Source organism: Anabrus simplex, chromosome X, assembly GCF_040414725.1.
Source record: "Anabrus simplex isolate iqAnaSimp1 chromosome X, ASM4041472v1, whole genome shotgun sequence".
Classification (NCBI taxonomy): Eukaryota; Metazoa; Arthropoda; class Insecta; order Orthoptera; family Tettigoniidae; genus Anabrus; species Anabrus simplex.
This window is the reverse complement of record NC_090279.1, coordinates 78,085,967-78,101,379: the sequence shown is the minus strand read 5'-3', so window position 1 is coordinate 78,101,379 and position 15,413 is coordinate 78,085,967. Positions and strand designations below refer to the sequence as shown.

Below are 15,413 nucleotides of genomic sequence, written 5' to 3'. Positions count from 1 at the left end.
GGGGTATGTGTTTGGAATAGTGATGTATGTCTATGGGAAGAGTGTTTAATAATAGAATGTTAGGGAATGGATGGAGATAGTTTGATAAAATTTAATGGAAAGGGGAGTATTGGTGTTGAGTACATAGTTAAGTGGGTGGAGTTGGGTAAGTGATATGTGATTTCATAAAGGTAGGGAGTTTGTGTTATGGCTGGATGGAATGCAATTGCTGAGTGTCGCTGTTTTGGTATTGATCGGGAGTAGGTCAGGAACAATGAATGTGACGTAAGTTGCTGAGCGCGTAAGGACACGTAAAGAGTTTTCGGGAACCATGAGTCGGTGACTGCTACAGCTAATTGTTATCACTTTTGTTATTATTTATTCCTATTATTATTATGATTATTATTGTATTTTTATTTAAATATTATTATTATTATTATTATTATTAGTAGTAGTAGTAGTAGTAGTAGTAGTAGTAGTAGTAGTAGTAGTAGTATCACGATTATTACATTAATACTATAATTATTAATATTATTTTCAATAGACTTAGTGCTTTGTGAACACGTATTGGGACTGGAAGCCTGTTTGTTCATAAATAAATACAGAATACAGAATTAATCATCATGTAAGCACACCGATGAAGATAATAAAGGGTGTCCCACAAGGCACAGTATTGGGTCCACTATTGTTTATTCTATTTATTAATGATCTAGAGAGACCGAGCTCGATAGCTGCAGTCGCTTAAGTGCGGCCAGTATCCAGTAATCGGGAGATCGTGGGTTCGAGCCCCACTGTCGGCAGCCCTGAAGATGGTTTTTCGTGGTTTCCCATTTTCACACCAGGCAAATGCCGGGGCTGTACTTTAAATAAAGGCCACGGCCGCTTCTTTCCACTTCCTAGGCCTTTCCCATCCCATCGTCGCCATAAGACCTATCTGTGTCGGTGCGACGTAAAGCAAATAGCAATGATCTAGAGAAAACAATACAAAATGCCGAACATACGCACATCGTAACATATGCAGATGTTACAGTCATTTATGTAGAGGGTGATAGCTGGAATCTCGTAAGACAGAGAGCAACTCGAGCAATGCTTAAAGTTAAAGCATGGTTGGATAATAATGAATTATTTTTAAACATTAGAAAAAAAAATAAAAAATATGAATTTTACAGTAACAGATACACGGAACGATTTTAAGGAATTAACTGTACACAACATCAACTGAAAATTTATTTGTAACTGCTACAAAATTTATAAAATAAGTAATGTTAAGTATTTGGGATTATTAATTGATTCGAACATGAAATGGAAAAGTCACATCACCGATTTAAGAAAGAAAATCAGAATAACTGTTTATATATTTCACAATTTAAAATACATATCGAGTATGAAATTGTTTAGAGAGATTTATTACGCATTAGTTCAGTCTATTCTTAGCTACGGAATGTTAGCATGGGGAGGAGCCTACAAAAATATAATCAATAAAATACAGGTTGTTCAAAATCTTATATTACGAATAATGTACCAGAAAGGAAGATTATGCCCAAGTAGTCAATTATATGCTGAAGCAAATATATTTAATGTAAAACAGCTCTATGCCCTTCAAATATATAAATATTATGAACAAAAACAAAAATATAATTGAGAACATTAAACATGAATATTCAACACGCAGTAAGATGTACCACCAGTGTAACTTATACAAACCCAAACTTAGCATAACAAAGCGCAATTTCTTGTACTTCATTCCAAAATTCTTTAATGTCCTGTCCGGTTCTTTACAAACTACTTCATTAAATCAGAAAATAAGTCTGAAGTGTCTTAAATCCTTTGTCAGGGATAATAAAACTGTTATGGAAGAAATAACTAAATGAGAATATCACGTCACCATATCCAATTTCTATTCGATGCTCCACCATGAGCTGTTGATCATATCCATCATTTACTCATACACATACTCGTACTTCAGGCATCATTTAAAAATATATTTCTCTCTATGTAATTAATATTCTAAATTACCAAACACAAGGTTTCACCTTACGTGGTATTTTACTGATATCTACTCGACTCTGTTGAAGTTGGTGTGATTTTGTTATAATAATAATAATAATAATAATAATAATAATAATAATAATAATAATAATAATAATAATAATAATAATAATAATAATAATAATAATAATTTATTTAAAGTGCGCAACAGATAGTTACAAGTACAATTTATTTTAAGTATTAATATGTTAATAATAATCCTACTATTTCTGTAATATATGTGGTTTAGTTACAAGATTAATTTTTCTCAAGTAACAATGTTATTAGAAGAGTTATGTATATAAGAAACAGAGTTCTGTAAATATGTAAACAACATAATGAGTGAATAAATACTACTACTACTACATAGTTCTGTCGCCGAGATTTTACTGTTTCAGTGTCGCCGTACTGCAACTGAAGTGGGGTACGGGCCCTCTCCACTCCCGTGAAGGCTCCTTGTGAACGGCGCGCCGGAGTCCATCTCCCGGCAAAGGCTGAAGTGCGGTGACACTACCGCCAACTCATCTGGGGACTGCACATATACTTCTAACATCACCACGACTACCCCTCTCATAGGAGCGGGAGAGGTGTATCTGAGGGTGCTTGAGGGGTCCGGGCGACCTCAACTGGGTATCGGCAGCGGCGGCAGGTTTAGCCTCAAAACTGTCAACATGTTGTTAATATTCTACAACAACAAGGACACTCTAAAACTGAAGTTAAACAAGTTTCCAACTATCTACTTCAAAAACAAAAAGACTTAGAAATTTTCTTCAACTGGAAATAATGTTTTCAAAATTATTCTGAGTCACCCAAAGGAAGGACTCTTGGGGGGGGGGGGTGTAGAGGTCTGTACCGGGAGGTACACCTCAACGGAGAGTATTCAAAACTAGCGCCTAAATGAACTCCTCTATTGGAAAACAGTGAAACTGAAACTACACCAACTTAGAACTTTACTCAGAAGATGTCACCAGTAAAATAAGAATTTTGTTATTGTGCAGTTTCCTTACCTGTGTGAATTTCTACTTGTTTGGTTTGCCATTCATCAAGAAGTTTGGACATTCTCCCATAGATGACACTACCCATAAAACTACGATCATGCACACTGGTGTGAAGTGAAAGCACTTTTGATTTAAAGAAGTTATGTATTCATAAGTTTTTTTAATGATTGATGGTAATTTAGTTTTGGGTTGGCAATATTTACCTTTTCTTTCCGCCAGTTTTTAGTCCAACCAATCACTAATTTCTGTAATTAATTTTCTACCAATCACAATCTTCTTCTACTTATATCCTGAGTGTAACTTTTAAATTGACCAATAAATTGAGAGGGTGTGGCAGGGTTCATTCGTGAAAGATCTCGAACCTTCCCTGAAGGTTTATAAACTGCGGCTTTGCACGTCTCTTGGCCAATTGATTGTCATCTTACTAGGAGCGTGTGTCAAAGCAGGAGGCCTCTTTCGTCAGGCAGCAGTACATCTACCAGCTAATGGCCACATAACATCTAGCTCCGCAGTGTAACCCGAGGGAAAGTTCCGAATCATTAACTATGTAACCTTTTCTAAAATGTAACTTTCTGCCGGCTAATGTAAAAACTTCATAAAATCTTCGACTGTAAATCGGGGATAGAGACTGATGTACCCTCATTTTGGTTTGAGGTGACTACGTTTTGTAACTGTTTTTCTTCCTTTACGTAAGACATTAATTTATCCTTATACGAGTCACCTCAGTAGTTTGGGAGTAGCTCATGTTTCATCGGCCTAGTGCCCTTTAGGTTTTAAGAGTTCATATCTAGGAGTGCAAGTACACCCCTCCATTCAATTTGTGTTTCGGGCCAGTAACTTAACCTGTTCTTTTCCGCAAAGGCCCAATAGGTTGGGTACAAGATAACCCTGTTTCAAATTTGTAAGTTTATCTTGATGGCGAGTGATTATAATTTTCGGATATTGCCTTGAATAGGCTAGAAGAAACTGAGACCTGTTAGCTCTTGTTCAATTTTGTGATTATAACGAGTGCCTCTGGAAGGCTAGACATTGTATTTTGGGAGCAAGTGCTCCATGGATTTGGGGGATTTCTGCCCTTGAGTAAATTTGTGCTCTTTGTTAATTTGAGCTCGTAGCTCAAGAAATGTAAAGCTCCTCTTCCTGCCCCGAGCCACACGACGGTTGTTTTGTGATTTACACAATGACTGGGTGGTTGAAGAATGAATTGAATTCCTGATGGCATGAAGGGTCTCAGATGTATTGTAGTGTCCCATGTTGAACTCTGAAACTGCCCTGAGTACACCTAGTTCAAGTTTTGACTTGGAAATGAATACTTCCTTCGGACACTTAGACCAAACCATACTGTGAAGTGACTCGTTGGCATTCTGGGTCCTGCCAGCACAACAACGTCGCAACATTTCATCCGAAGCCAGTCGCTGATATACTGGTGGAATCTTGGTTACAAAGGATGGCCTAAGTTTGCAAGTCATTCGACTGTGACTGTCAACTGGTTTCCCCTCTGCCTGCTGTCTATTAAAGAAGCACCAAGAATCGACACCTTTGGGGCAAGTTATATGCTGAGGTTTGAGATTTGTTGACATGCGATGTCTAAGGGTAGAATAAATTGCCCTCTTAATTTTAGTCACATCTGGGATGTTGTTGACTATGGCATGTCTGAAATAATGCCCATCCTTGGTCATGGTGGTTTCCGTCAAGCTGCCCTCTTTCCGCCCACCTAGTGTTTCACCCTTTGCCTTCCAATCTCTAACAGTATTGCGAAGAGCAGTGCCAAGGCGTTTCGATACATGATTAATGCACTCTTCCTTTACTATAGTGATACCTGGTCCATATACTCGAATCTGATTTAAATGAGCATGAGTCTTAGCATCCCCATCTGACAACATGGTAGTGTAGCGGAACCGCTTGCCAAGTGATCTCCTCCACAGAATCTCTCCAATATCTTTTTCCATAGCATTGGAGGACCCACAATAATTTTTTTCAAACTCACTAGAATTGTTATGACCTTCATACCATATATCAAATTCTGAACTATGTTTCCCCAAGTTCCTTTCAGCTACCACATACTTCTGACAGTACTTTTACAGCACATGGTAATCTAGCACAATATCAGTCTACATGTCAATATCAAACCCTACTACATAGTTGGATGTGTGACCACATTTATGCCAGCTGGCATCATATGATTAGCAAATATCTAATATTTCATTGTCATTAGCTCCTTGAGCACTGCATACAACTTGTGCAGCCATATCAATAACTTCTTTCCTCATTAATTTGCCCTCATCAATCAAAAGTTTCAGATGGGCTGAAAAAGGCCTAGGTCCTAAAGTGTTCATGCCCATACCAATAGAGAATTTTTCCAACCCTCGTTGACCCTTACCTAGAGTGCTAAATGTCTCAACCATAGCATTGTTCACATGGAAAGCAGGCCTCTGTGAATTATTATTTTTCACTCTTGGAGAACTATATACGTTTGCAGAAACATAATCACAAGTTCTGCATTTAACAATAATTTTAGAGGAAAAACCATGGCTCTCTCTAAACTGAATGAAAATTGATATGGTTCGACACTCTCCACATAGCAGTTCTTTGAGAAGTTCACTTCACACATCACGATGTACTAAGGTGTAATTTACAGGTGCAAAATTAGAACATTTAGAGGTAGGTTAAGAATCAGAAAATGAGTCGATTTTTCTTTCTGAAACAGTAATAACTGGAAGGGGTAAGGTACTAGAATCAGGAACCTGCTCACTAGGCCTAAATGGAGCTGTACCTGGCTTTACCTCCTGACATTTCCTTGCAGAATATCTCAATTTTGCAGCCAGACTTCTACTGGAAGGGCGTTTATTTCCTGACCTATAAGAAGTTCTGGGCCCTTTATTCATCATAACACAGGATGTTTGCCTAACCTAACAATGTATATAATTACAAATATACTGGAAACAACCCGTTAAATACACTGAATTAAAAATATTCACACTATATATACACAGTAAAATGAACTTAGGGTACTGCTTTCCACTGGATAAATAATTGTATCACTCAGGAATAAGATTTCTCGTGCAAAATGTATACAAATTAAAACAGGAACATGCTTCCACAACGCGACTAGTATAAATACTAAGTAAAAAATGTAAACAAAGATAGAAGAGAAAATATGCAACCTTGAAAATGCACTTGTGTGGCTAAAATAAATCTACTCTTGTTTTGCAACACATTTTTAGTTCCTTTTGCTGGACTAGTAAATTATTTCTTATTTTAGTAATTATTTTGACTATGAAGTAAACAAATGAAAGGAGTCTGCGTAGCTGAGTGTCTGTCGTCCTCGGAGGGAAATGTTTCGCGCAATATTCAAAACTCCGAACAAACAACTCAACAAAAACGAAGAGTGTGGCGTCTCAGTAGAAAGAGGGCGTGGACCGGACATTAAATCCCACGCGCTCTCCCTTTAAATAGCCACTGGGAGGTTTAAAATGGCGCTGGAAGGAAATTTATAACATTTTCTGATAGAGGGAAGATGGAGCTATTTTTTAAACACAAAACTCAAATAGTGATTTTTCGACCCAAATTCCACAAATTTCAGTCATAACCCCCCTTAAAGCCCAAGGTGTCAAGGTTCTGAATCTTAGATTTTTCACAATCTTGTTTTATGTTTGCTAGTTTTACCTGTAAAAATTGTTTAATTTTGAGTTCTGAAAATATAACATTCAGTTTAAGTTCTAAATTCAATTCTTGACATTGTAGTTAGACCCATTCACCCCAGCACCTTCTTTAACCTCTTTCTGCTCCACGGGTATCCCCGTATTAATAATAATAATAATAATAATAATAATAATAATAATAATAATAATAATAATAATAATAATAATAATAATAATAATAATTGTACCAGGAGGTACACCTCCGCGCCGCTAATTCAAACTTTGCGCCAGTTGAAACTCCTCTACTGGAGGAAGCCTGAACTTTAACTACAGTGTTAATTCTCAAGTTTTTCAGAAGATGTCACTACTTGTAAATTTCGAAGTGTTATGAACTGTGTCGCTTTCGATGTATTTTTGTTTTGCCTGTAGTAAGAAGTGTGAACATTCTCTTCTAGATGGCACTACTGAAGGACTACAATTAGGCACCCTAGTGCGAAGTGAGGGAACCCTTTTTTGAAGAAATTTAGTATTTATAAGTTTGTTCCTTATTAAATTTCTTTCAGCTTGTGTTTTAGTTGGCAAAGTTAACCCTTTCATTCTGCCAGTTTTGAAACTGGCCAATCATAAATTTCTGTAATTCATTTCCCACCAATCCTGGTTTTCTTCTTCAATTCTGACATGTAATCTTTTGGTCGTCCAATAAAAGGCTTGTGGGCGGGTGTTCTCATTCATGAAAGGTCTCGAATGTTCCGCGAGGGTATATAAACTGCTGATTTTCGGGTCTCCGTGCCACTTCAGTAACACCTATCATTGTGTAAATTATGTAGCAGGGGGCGGGAAGCGCCTCTTTCTTCGGGCAGCAGTTCAACCAACAGGTAATGGCCGTCTTATAACTTATTTTCTTGCCAGCTCAGCAGTTTAACCCTCGGGGCGGGTTCGAAACCTTCTACCATGTAACTTTCCTCTAAAATGTAAAAGACTATTGATTTAAATTCTGTCTCTGTAACTACAAATTGGGATAGAGAGTGCCTAACCCTCTCGAGCTCCCTTTCTTATTGTTTTTGAGGTGACTACGTTTTCTCAACCATTTTTCTTCGTTTCGTAATGTAATAGTTTACCTATCGTGTCACCTCTTTAGTATGGGATTAGCCCTTGCATATGCGGCCTAGTGCCCAGTAGGTTTTAATAAAGTGTATTAGGAGTGCAGTTTCGCCTCCTCTCAAGTTGGTATTTTGGAGGCCATGTAATTGACCTGTTTCTTTACTTAATAGGCCTCAGTAGGTTGGGTATTTTTACCCCTGTTTTCATGTGTTTGGAGGTCAGCTTGAAGGTTGAGTTTGGTGTGGCCTTTGATAGGCTGGAACTTTGAGAACGGGTTGCTCTTCCCAAAAATATTTTGTTTCTGTGTGACTTGAGGAGGCTTTTACTATGTAATTGGGAGCAAGTGCTCTTGAGCATGATTGGGGTCTTCTACCCCTTGGTTGAATCTGGTATACGGGTAAAGTTGGGCTTATAGCTCAAGAATTGTGTGTCTGGCTCTCGGAGCCCAAATCCTGTAGCTACTGTAATTGTACATTCTCGATTTGTTGCTAGGCTACTAAGTACCTGTTATATTTGTTATTTCTTGATCTTGAAAAGAAAATATAACCTTGTTAAATTTTAAATTAACTTTAATTTCGTAGATTTGACCTATTCACCCCAGCACCTTCTTTCACCTCTAACTACCACGGATAACTCCGTAAAAATAATAATAATAATAATAATAATAATAATAATAATAATAATAATAAATCGAACCCTCCTCTGTTGCTGTGGTTGTTGTCGTTTAAACGCGGCAGTCGCACCTCAAAAACCTCGCCGAGAATCTCGGAAATGACATCGTCGCGTGCATGGGTGAATTTTTGTGCGAACAAAATTAATTTAAACCGCAAGACGAGTACAACGATCTAACTGAAATATATGAAAATGCTGTCAAGATTTACACACGTACAGGAAGCTTAAGAAAGTATTCACGTCTGTCGTAGCAACTGATATCAAGATTACAACCCTAGGTCTTCCCGTTTGATGCGACTGAGCATTGTAATCACAGGCCCTTCCGTTTTACTTGTAATATTAGCTACCAAACTCCTCTTGTACCTCTTCCAGTTGATGTTCCATAAACAGGAAATCAAGTCTCCAACTTCTCGTGGAACATCGACTTGGTCGCCCTCGTACCTGAACAAAGACGCTGCTGGTTTAGGGTACCAATATTGTTGTGAGTCGCACTCTAGAACTCATTAACAAGGCCACAAAATTGTAAATTTGGGAAAGAATGTCGATATTGTATAATTTTCTATCTCCTTTTCAGCTCACTGGAGGCCCAGACAGTTATCGAACCAAACATAAAATTAAGCTAATTGTTACCTTATTATTGAATAAATGTAAGATTTGTGGTCACAAAATGCAAGAGATTTGTTAAAATTTGGTCTTTATTCATAGTTTTTTGTTACAGGCTCGCACAGATAGTTTTTTTGCGTGATAAATATCCGCTCGGTTATCGGAATATGACGTCGAAGGTTGGAGAGGTCATCCAGTCGGCCAACGAGCTGGCTGTATTCAGCATGCGGGACTTTCCTAACACTCAAGTCAATGAAATAAATAGCAAGCCAGAGCTAAAGATACCACTATCAGAACTCGTAAGGATGTCGCTTCTCTTGGTGAGTGTTTGTTTATTTCTCTATAGCTGATAACAAGGGGTCAAGGGTGAGTTGATGTCAGGCTTGGAGTGGACATTCTATAATAATAATAATAATAATTGTACCGGGCGGTACACCTCCACGCCACTTATTTAAAATGTGCGCCAGTTGAAACTCCTCTGCTGGAGGAAGTCTGAACTTTATTGATGGTATTAATCTTCAAGTTTCTCAGAAGATGTCACTACCTGGAAATTGTAGAGTTTTTGAACTGTGTCATTTTCGACGTATTTTTGTTTCGCTTGTAGAAAGAAGTGTGAACTTTCTCTTCTAGAGGACACTACTGAAGATCAACAATAGTGCACCCTAGTGCGGAGTGAAAGAACTGTTTTTTTGGAGAAAATTTTTATTTCAAAAGTTTGTTTCCTTTTAAATTTCTTTCTGTTATTGTTTAAGTTGGCTGTATACCCCTCTCTTTCCCCTTGTTTTGCATTTAACCAATCCCGAATTTCTGTTATTAATTTCTGACCAATCATAGGTATCTTCCCCCAACTTGAATATGTTGCTGTATCCTACCCAATAAAAAGTTTGTGGGAGGGTGTTTTCATTCCCCTAACGCCTAGAACCTTCCGCGAGAGGATATAAACTGCTGATTTTAGGGTCTCCGGGCCACTTCTGTTCCATCTTTCAGTGTGTAAAGTACATAGCAGGGGGCGGGAAGCGCCTCTTTCTTCTCCAGCTGTTCAACACCAGGTAATGGCCTCTTAATAACTTCTTTTCTTGCTAGGTCGGCAGTTTAACTCTCGGGGCGGGTTCGAAGCGTTTCCACTATGTAACCTTTTCCTAAAATGTAACTACTCTTTTCATCTATTCTCTTTTAAAGCTGCATATTGGGATAGAGAGTGCTAACCCTCTCAAGCTCCCACTCATATTGTTTTGAGGTGAACTTATTTTCTCAACCTATTCTTCGTTAACGTAAAACAAATTGTTCTTTTCTAAAGTCACCTCTGTAGTATGGGATTAGCCCTTGCATTAGTGGCCTAGAGCCAGATTAGGTTTTAAAAAAAACAAGTGTATCAGGAGTGCAAGTTCGCCTCCTCTCAAATTGTTATTTTAGAGGTCATGTAATCAACCTTCTTTTCATTTAATAGACCTCAGTAAGTTGGGTATTTTACCCCTGTATCTATGTACAGTGAGGACAACTTGAAGGTGGAATTTGGTGTGGCCTTTGAGAGGCTTAAAGTGGAGAGCGAGTCGCTCTTTTTTGAAAATTGAGTGTTGTATGCCTCGTGGAGGCTTTTCAGTGTAATTTGGAGCTAGGGCTCCTAGGCATGAATGGGGTTTTCTGCCCCTCTGTTGAAACTTGTGTTTTGGGTAAAACTGAGCTGATTGCCCAAGCATTGTGAAGTCAGGGCGCGAAGCCCAAATCCTGTAAATATTGTAACTACCCTTTTGACTTGCTACTTTGTACCTGCCATGCTTGTTATTTCTTTGTTTTTGAAAAGAAAATATAACCTTGTTAAATTTTAACTTAATTTTACTTTCGTAGCTTGAGGCCCGTTCACACCCGCACCTTCTTTCACGCATAACTACCACAAAAACACGGTAACAAGTGGTAGCAGAGCGTGGTTGAATGGGTCTCAATTTAGCCCTTTTTGACGGCTAAACATTGTTTTGTTCCGAACTCTAACAATTTTCTCAGTTGCTGGAATTTGTTTGTGAGTTTTTCAAAATTGTTCTGTCATCATGCCCGGACCTCGCGATGTTCTCCATCTTAACTATTTGCGCAAAGAGGAGTTGATATATGAGTTAACTATTAGAAATGTGCAATCTGGAGGCACGGTTGCAGTAGACACAAATAAGCTTAGAGAGTCCCTTGATTTGCCCATTTCCATCCCCACCTTGGGAGAGAAAGAAATTGACGACTCTCTTTCCACGATCGTCGAGAATATTACTGGGCTAGCTTCTGTAGTTAGTTTTTTTGATGAAAATGATCCTTCTCCTAATCAAATTAAGCGTGTGCAAGCCAGGCTATATCATTTCTCAAATAGAGTTAACGATCTGTTGTCTCTAAAGCTGAATGACGTTCAGAAGAAGGAAGCTAGTACGCTGCTGGAAAATATTTCTGAATTGTCTAGCAAGGTCACTCAATTGTTAACGGGGGAGGTTCCTCCCAAAAGCGATCTACCCACCACAGTGAATGCAGGTAGTGAGGAAGCGCCTCCCAAGGGAGAAATCAATAGGATAACCGTTGCTGCTCAAACTATCCCGGCCCCATTGGACAACGAATCTGAACGCCGTGCATCGTTGAGTAACATCCGTTCTGAATTAACTTCTTTGCCATTGAAACCTTTGCCTACTGTGTCACCCGGGTTCAGTAGCTTGCCTCATCCATTGGCAATGTTGCTCAGAGGTATCTCTAAATTTTCCGTTAACACCACCAGTGACGTAATTTCATTTTTAAGATTTCTAGTTGAATTTCAGGATCATGCCCTTGTGTTTTCTCTTTCTCCATGTCAAATTTTGCAAATCATCTATCCTTATGCAATTGGTATTCTCTCTGACAAAATAGTAAGAGCCATAGCTGAACAGTCATCTATTGAAGATTTTCACGCACACTTGCTTGCAAATTTTATTCCTGCTCGCGCGAGGTCATCTCTGATTCAGAAGTACTATTATCGTGTACAGCGCTTGGATGAGAACTTGGCATATTAAATACAAGATATTAAATTCTATACTAGGGTGTTTGCTCTTCACTTCCCTGAGGATCAAATTGTACAAGCTATTGTGGAAGGTATTTCACCATCCTATAGGTCATATTTGTGTTTCGCGGCGTGCCCGCAAACTTTCTCGGAACTTGAAGCATTGGCCGTCTCAGCAGAAGGAGTTAGATACGCCGATTCTTTGCGTGTAGCGAAAGAACCCCCGCCTTCCTTTAGTAATACTCGGCCTCCACCTCGCCGATCAGTCACCCCTCGTAAATGTTATGCTTGTGGGTCGCCTGACCACCTGCGCAATAAGTGTCCACTGATCAAGTCGAGTGGGACAAGGAATGGGGCTGGTTCATCACAAGGCTGTTTTAAATGTGGGGCTTTCTCACATATCGCCGAGAATTGCCCAAATTCGAATAGCACCCCCTCCTGCTCAACTTCTGGTGCAAATTCCACCTATGCCAATAATAAAAAGTGACTAGTGGCTTCGGCTGAGTCGACTAATCCATCTTCCCGAGACTCAGCCCCTAGTAAACAGGTTGTAAATTCAGGGAACGAGCAATTTTCAAATTCATCTTTTGAATGCCCCAAAGAGTGTCTTAGGATTGCGGCGGATTCCCCCGCACCTATTCCTTTTCTTAAGATTGAGTTAAATAACGAGCCTATAACAGCTCTCTTAGATTCAGGCAGTGTTTGTTCGATTATTTCGACTGAATGGTATTCTAAATTGAAATTTGTTTGTAAACTACCTGACTATGTCTCCTCTCCTGTTCAATATGTTTCGGCTAATTCATCCCCATTAGAAATTCTAGGTTCCTTACTGGTCAAAATTCGTATTTTTAAATTTACATGGAAAACCAAACTGTTTGTGGCTAAGCACTTGTCTTGCCCCATCATACTGGGAGCGGACTTCATTTGTCACACTGGTCTTGTGCTCGATCTTCAGAGTAAGTCGTGCACATTCAAATTTGCGTCCAATTGTAAAATTCCCTTGTTAAAATGTAATTCTGTGTCATGTTCATCTATTTCGCCTACCCAGGATGAGATGTTGTTAGACCTTAGACATCTACCTGAGGAGCAGGCTGATAGTATTCGTAAATTATGTCAGTCATTTCCAGAGGTGTTCTCTGATACTCTTGGTGTTACTGACCTTATTGAATACAAAATTGAGGTCACGGTTTCGATTCCTGTCCGTTTTCCACCTTATAGGCTATCTCCACCTAAAATGAAGGCTCTGAAAGAAATTATCGATCAGATGTTGAAGGATGGTATTATTAGGCCCTCTAAGTCAGCGTATTCTTCGCCTATTTTTCTAGTCCCGAAACCCCAAGGAGGCTTCAGGCCTGTCATTGATTATAGGGATCTCAATCGGAAGGAGGTGTTGCAATCTGTGCCCCTTCCTGACCTTCATTCTTGCTTTTCATGGTTTCGTAAGGCCAAGTTCTTTACTATCTTGGACTTGAATCAGGCCTATAATCAAATTCCCCTTGCCGAAGAGTCTAAACACCTTACAGCGTTTGCCACGGACTGGAACTTATACGAATACAAACGCGTGCCTTTCGGGCTCCCCACGGGAGCAGCTGTACTCACTAGGCTACTAGATAAGGTCTTCTTCGACATCAAATTTGAGTACTTATATCACTACTTGGATGATGTCGTCGTATTTTCAGAGACTTTTGAAGAACATCTAGATCATCTGCGAGAAGTTCTCGATCGCCTTCGTAAGGCTGGGTTAACTGTCAAGTTGTCCAAGGTCGCCTTTGCTAAGCCCTCTATGTCATTCCTAGGGCATATTGTGTCACCTGATGGTGTAGCAGTCGATCATTCTAGAACACAGGCCATCCGTGATTTTAAACCTCCCAAGGACATTAAAGGTATCGCCAGGTTCATTAGTATGGTGAATTTCTTCAGGAAGTTTATTCCTAACTTCGCTAATAGAGCGGCACCCTTAAACCTTCTTCGTAGGAAAGGCATCAAATTCGAGTGGGGACCTTCTCAACAAGCCGCTTTTGAAGATCTTAAATTAGCTCTCTGTAATGCCCCTGTACTTGCTATGCCTGATTTCTCGAAGAAATTCATCTTCCAAACCGACGCGTCGTCGTCAGCAGTTGCGGCAGTCCTTCTTCAAGAGACTGAACTAGGGAGGCGACCCATCGCCTATGCATCTAGGACTCTATCGGCTCAAGAAGCCAAGTATTCCATCTATGAGCTCGAAGGTTTGGCAGTCTTATTCGCCTTAGAAAAGTTCCGTCTCTATCTGGAACACGTCAAATTCGACCTGGAGACAGATAATCAAGCTTTAAGCTGGGTCTTAGGTAGGCCGCGTCGTACTGGTCGTATAGCCCGTTGGGCCATCCGTATTTCTGCCTTCCAATTCGATGTCAGGCATATCAGAGGTACTGAAAATGTTGTTGCTGATGGACTCAGCCTTATGTTTTCCAACGACGTCGAGACCCATGAACCGGTCGACAGTTCATCACCTCCCGAGTCCATACTATCTGGTGTTAATGCCATCTTAACAGATGCTCCCATGCTTTTTAGGGATATTGAGAAATACCAACGTGAAGATCCGACGCTGGCTCCGATAATGGAAACCCTTTCTTCTGGGGAACATGTCGTCCCTTATGTTCTGAGGAATGGTGTTTTATGTTGCCCTTCGAGGCATGACAAGATGATGAAGGTTGTCGTTCCAGCTGTCCTTGTGCCTATGATCTTCAAATACTATCATGAGACCCCATTGGGGCGGCATCTGGGAATATTTAAAACTCGTGAAAAGATTCGTGAAATGTTCATCTGGAAAGGTATGGACGGTGAAATCCGTGAACTTGTATAAGCTTGTAAATCTTGTTTGCTCAGTAAACCCACCATGTCCACCAAGGTAGGCCTTTTGTCTTCGTATCAAGCGTCGCGCCCCATGGAACGCCTGTATATTGATTATGTAGGACCCTTCCCCCAGTCAAAGGGAAATGCTAACAAGTTCATCTTTGTATGCGTAGATGGCTTTACTAGATTTTCCTGGTTATTTCCGACTAAGCTGGTTACCGCTCAGTCTACCATTACTTGCTTAAATTCTATTTTTGCTTCTTTTGGTCCGTGCCAATATATTGTATCTGATAATGCTAAGGCTTTTACATCTAATTTATTTCGTAAATTCTGTTTTGACTTGTCCATCTCTCATGTAACTACTTCTGCTTATTACCCTCAACCATCTCTGGCTGAACGGGTTAACCGTAATCTCAGGTCCGCACTTATTGCCTATCATCATGAAGATCATTCCAGGTGGGACACGTCCCTGCATTGGTTAGCTTTTGCTTTGAATTCGGCGGTTCATGAATCACATAAATTTACTCCAGCCTCGTTGATGTTCAAGTTTGTTTCCAACAC

At 39.6% G+C, this 15,413-nt stretch overlaps 1 protein-coding gene across 1 annotated transcript in view; it reads left to right on the top strand.

Annotated features, from left to right (window-relative positions):
* The first annotated feature begins 9,189 nt into the window (after positions 1–9,189).
* LOC137503296 (hemolymph lipopolysaccharide-binding protein-like) overlaps positions 9,190–15,413 on the top strand; it is a 47,930-nt gene continuing 41,706 nt past the window's right edge. The window contains exon 1 of the mRNA XM_068230845.1: positions 9,190–9,342. Coding sequence (XP_068086946.1) covers positions 9,190–9,342 — 153 coding nt within the window. The remainder of the gene's footprint in view (positions 9,343–15,413) is intronic.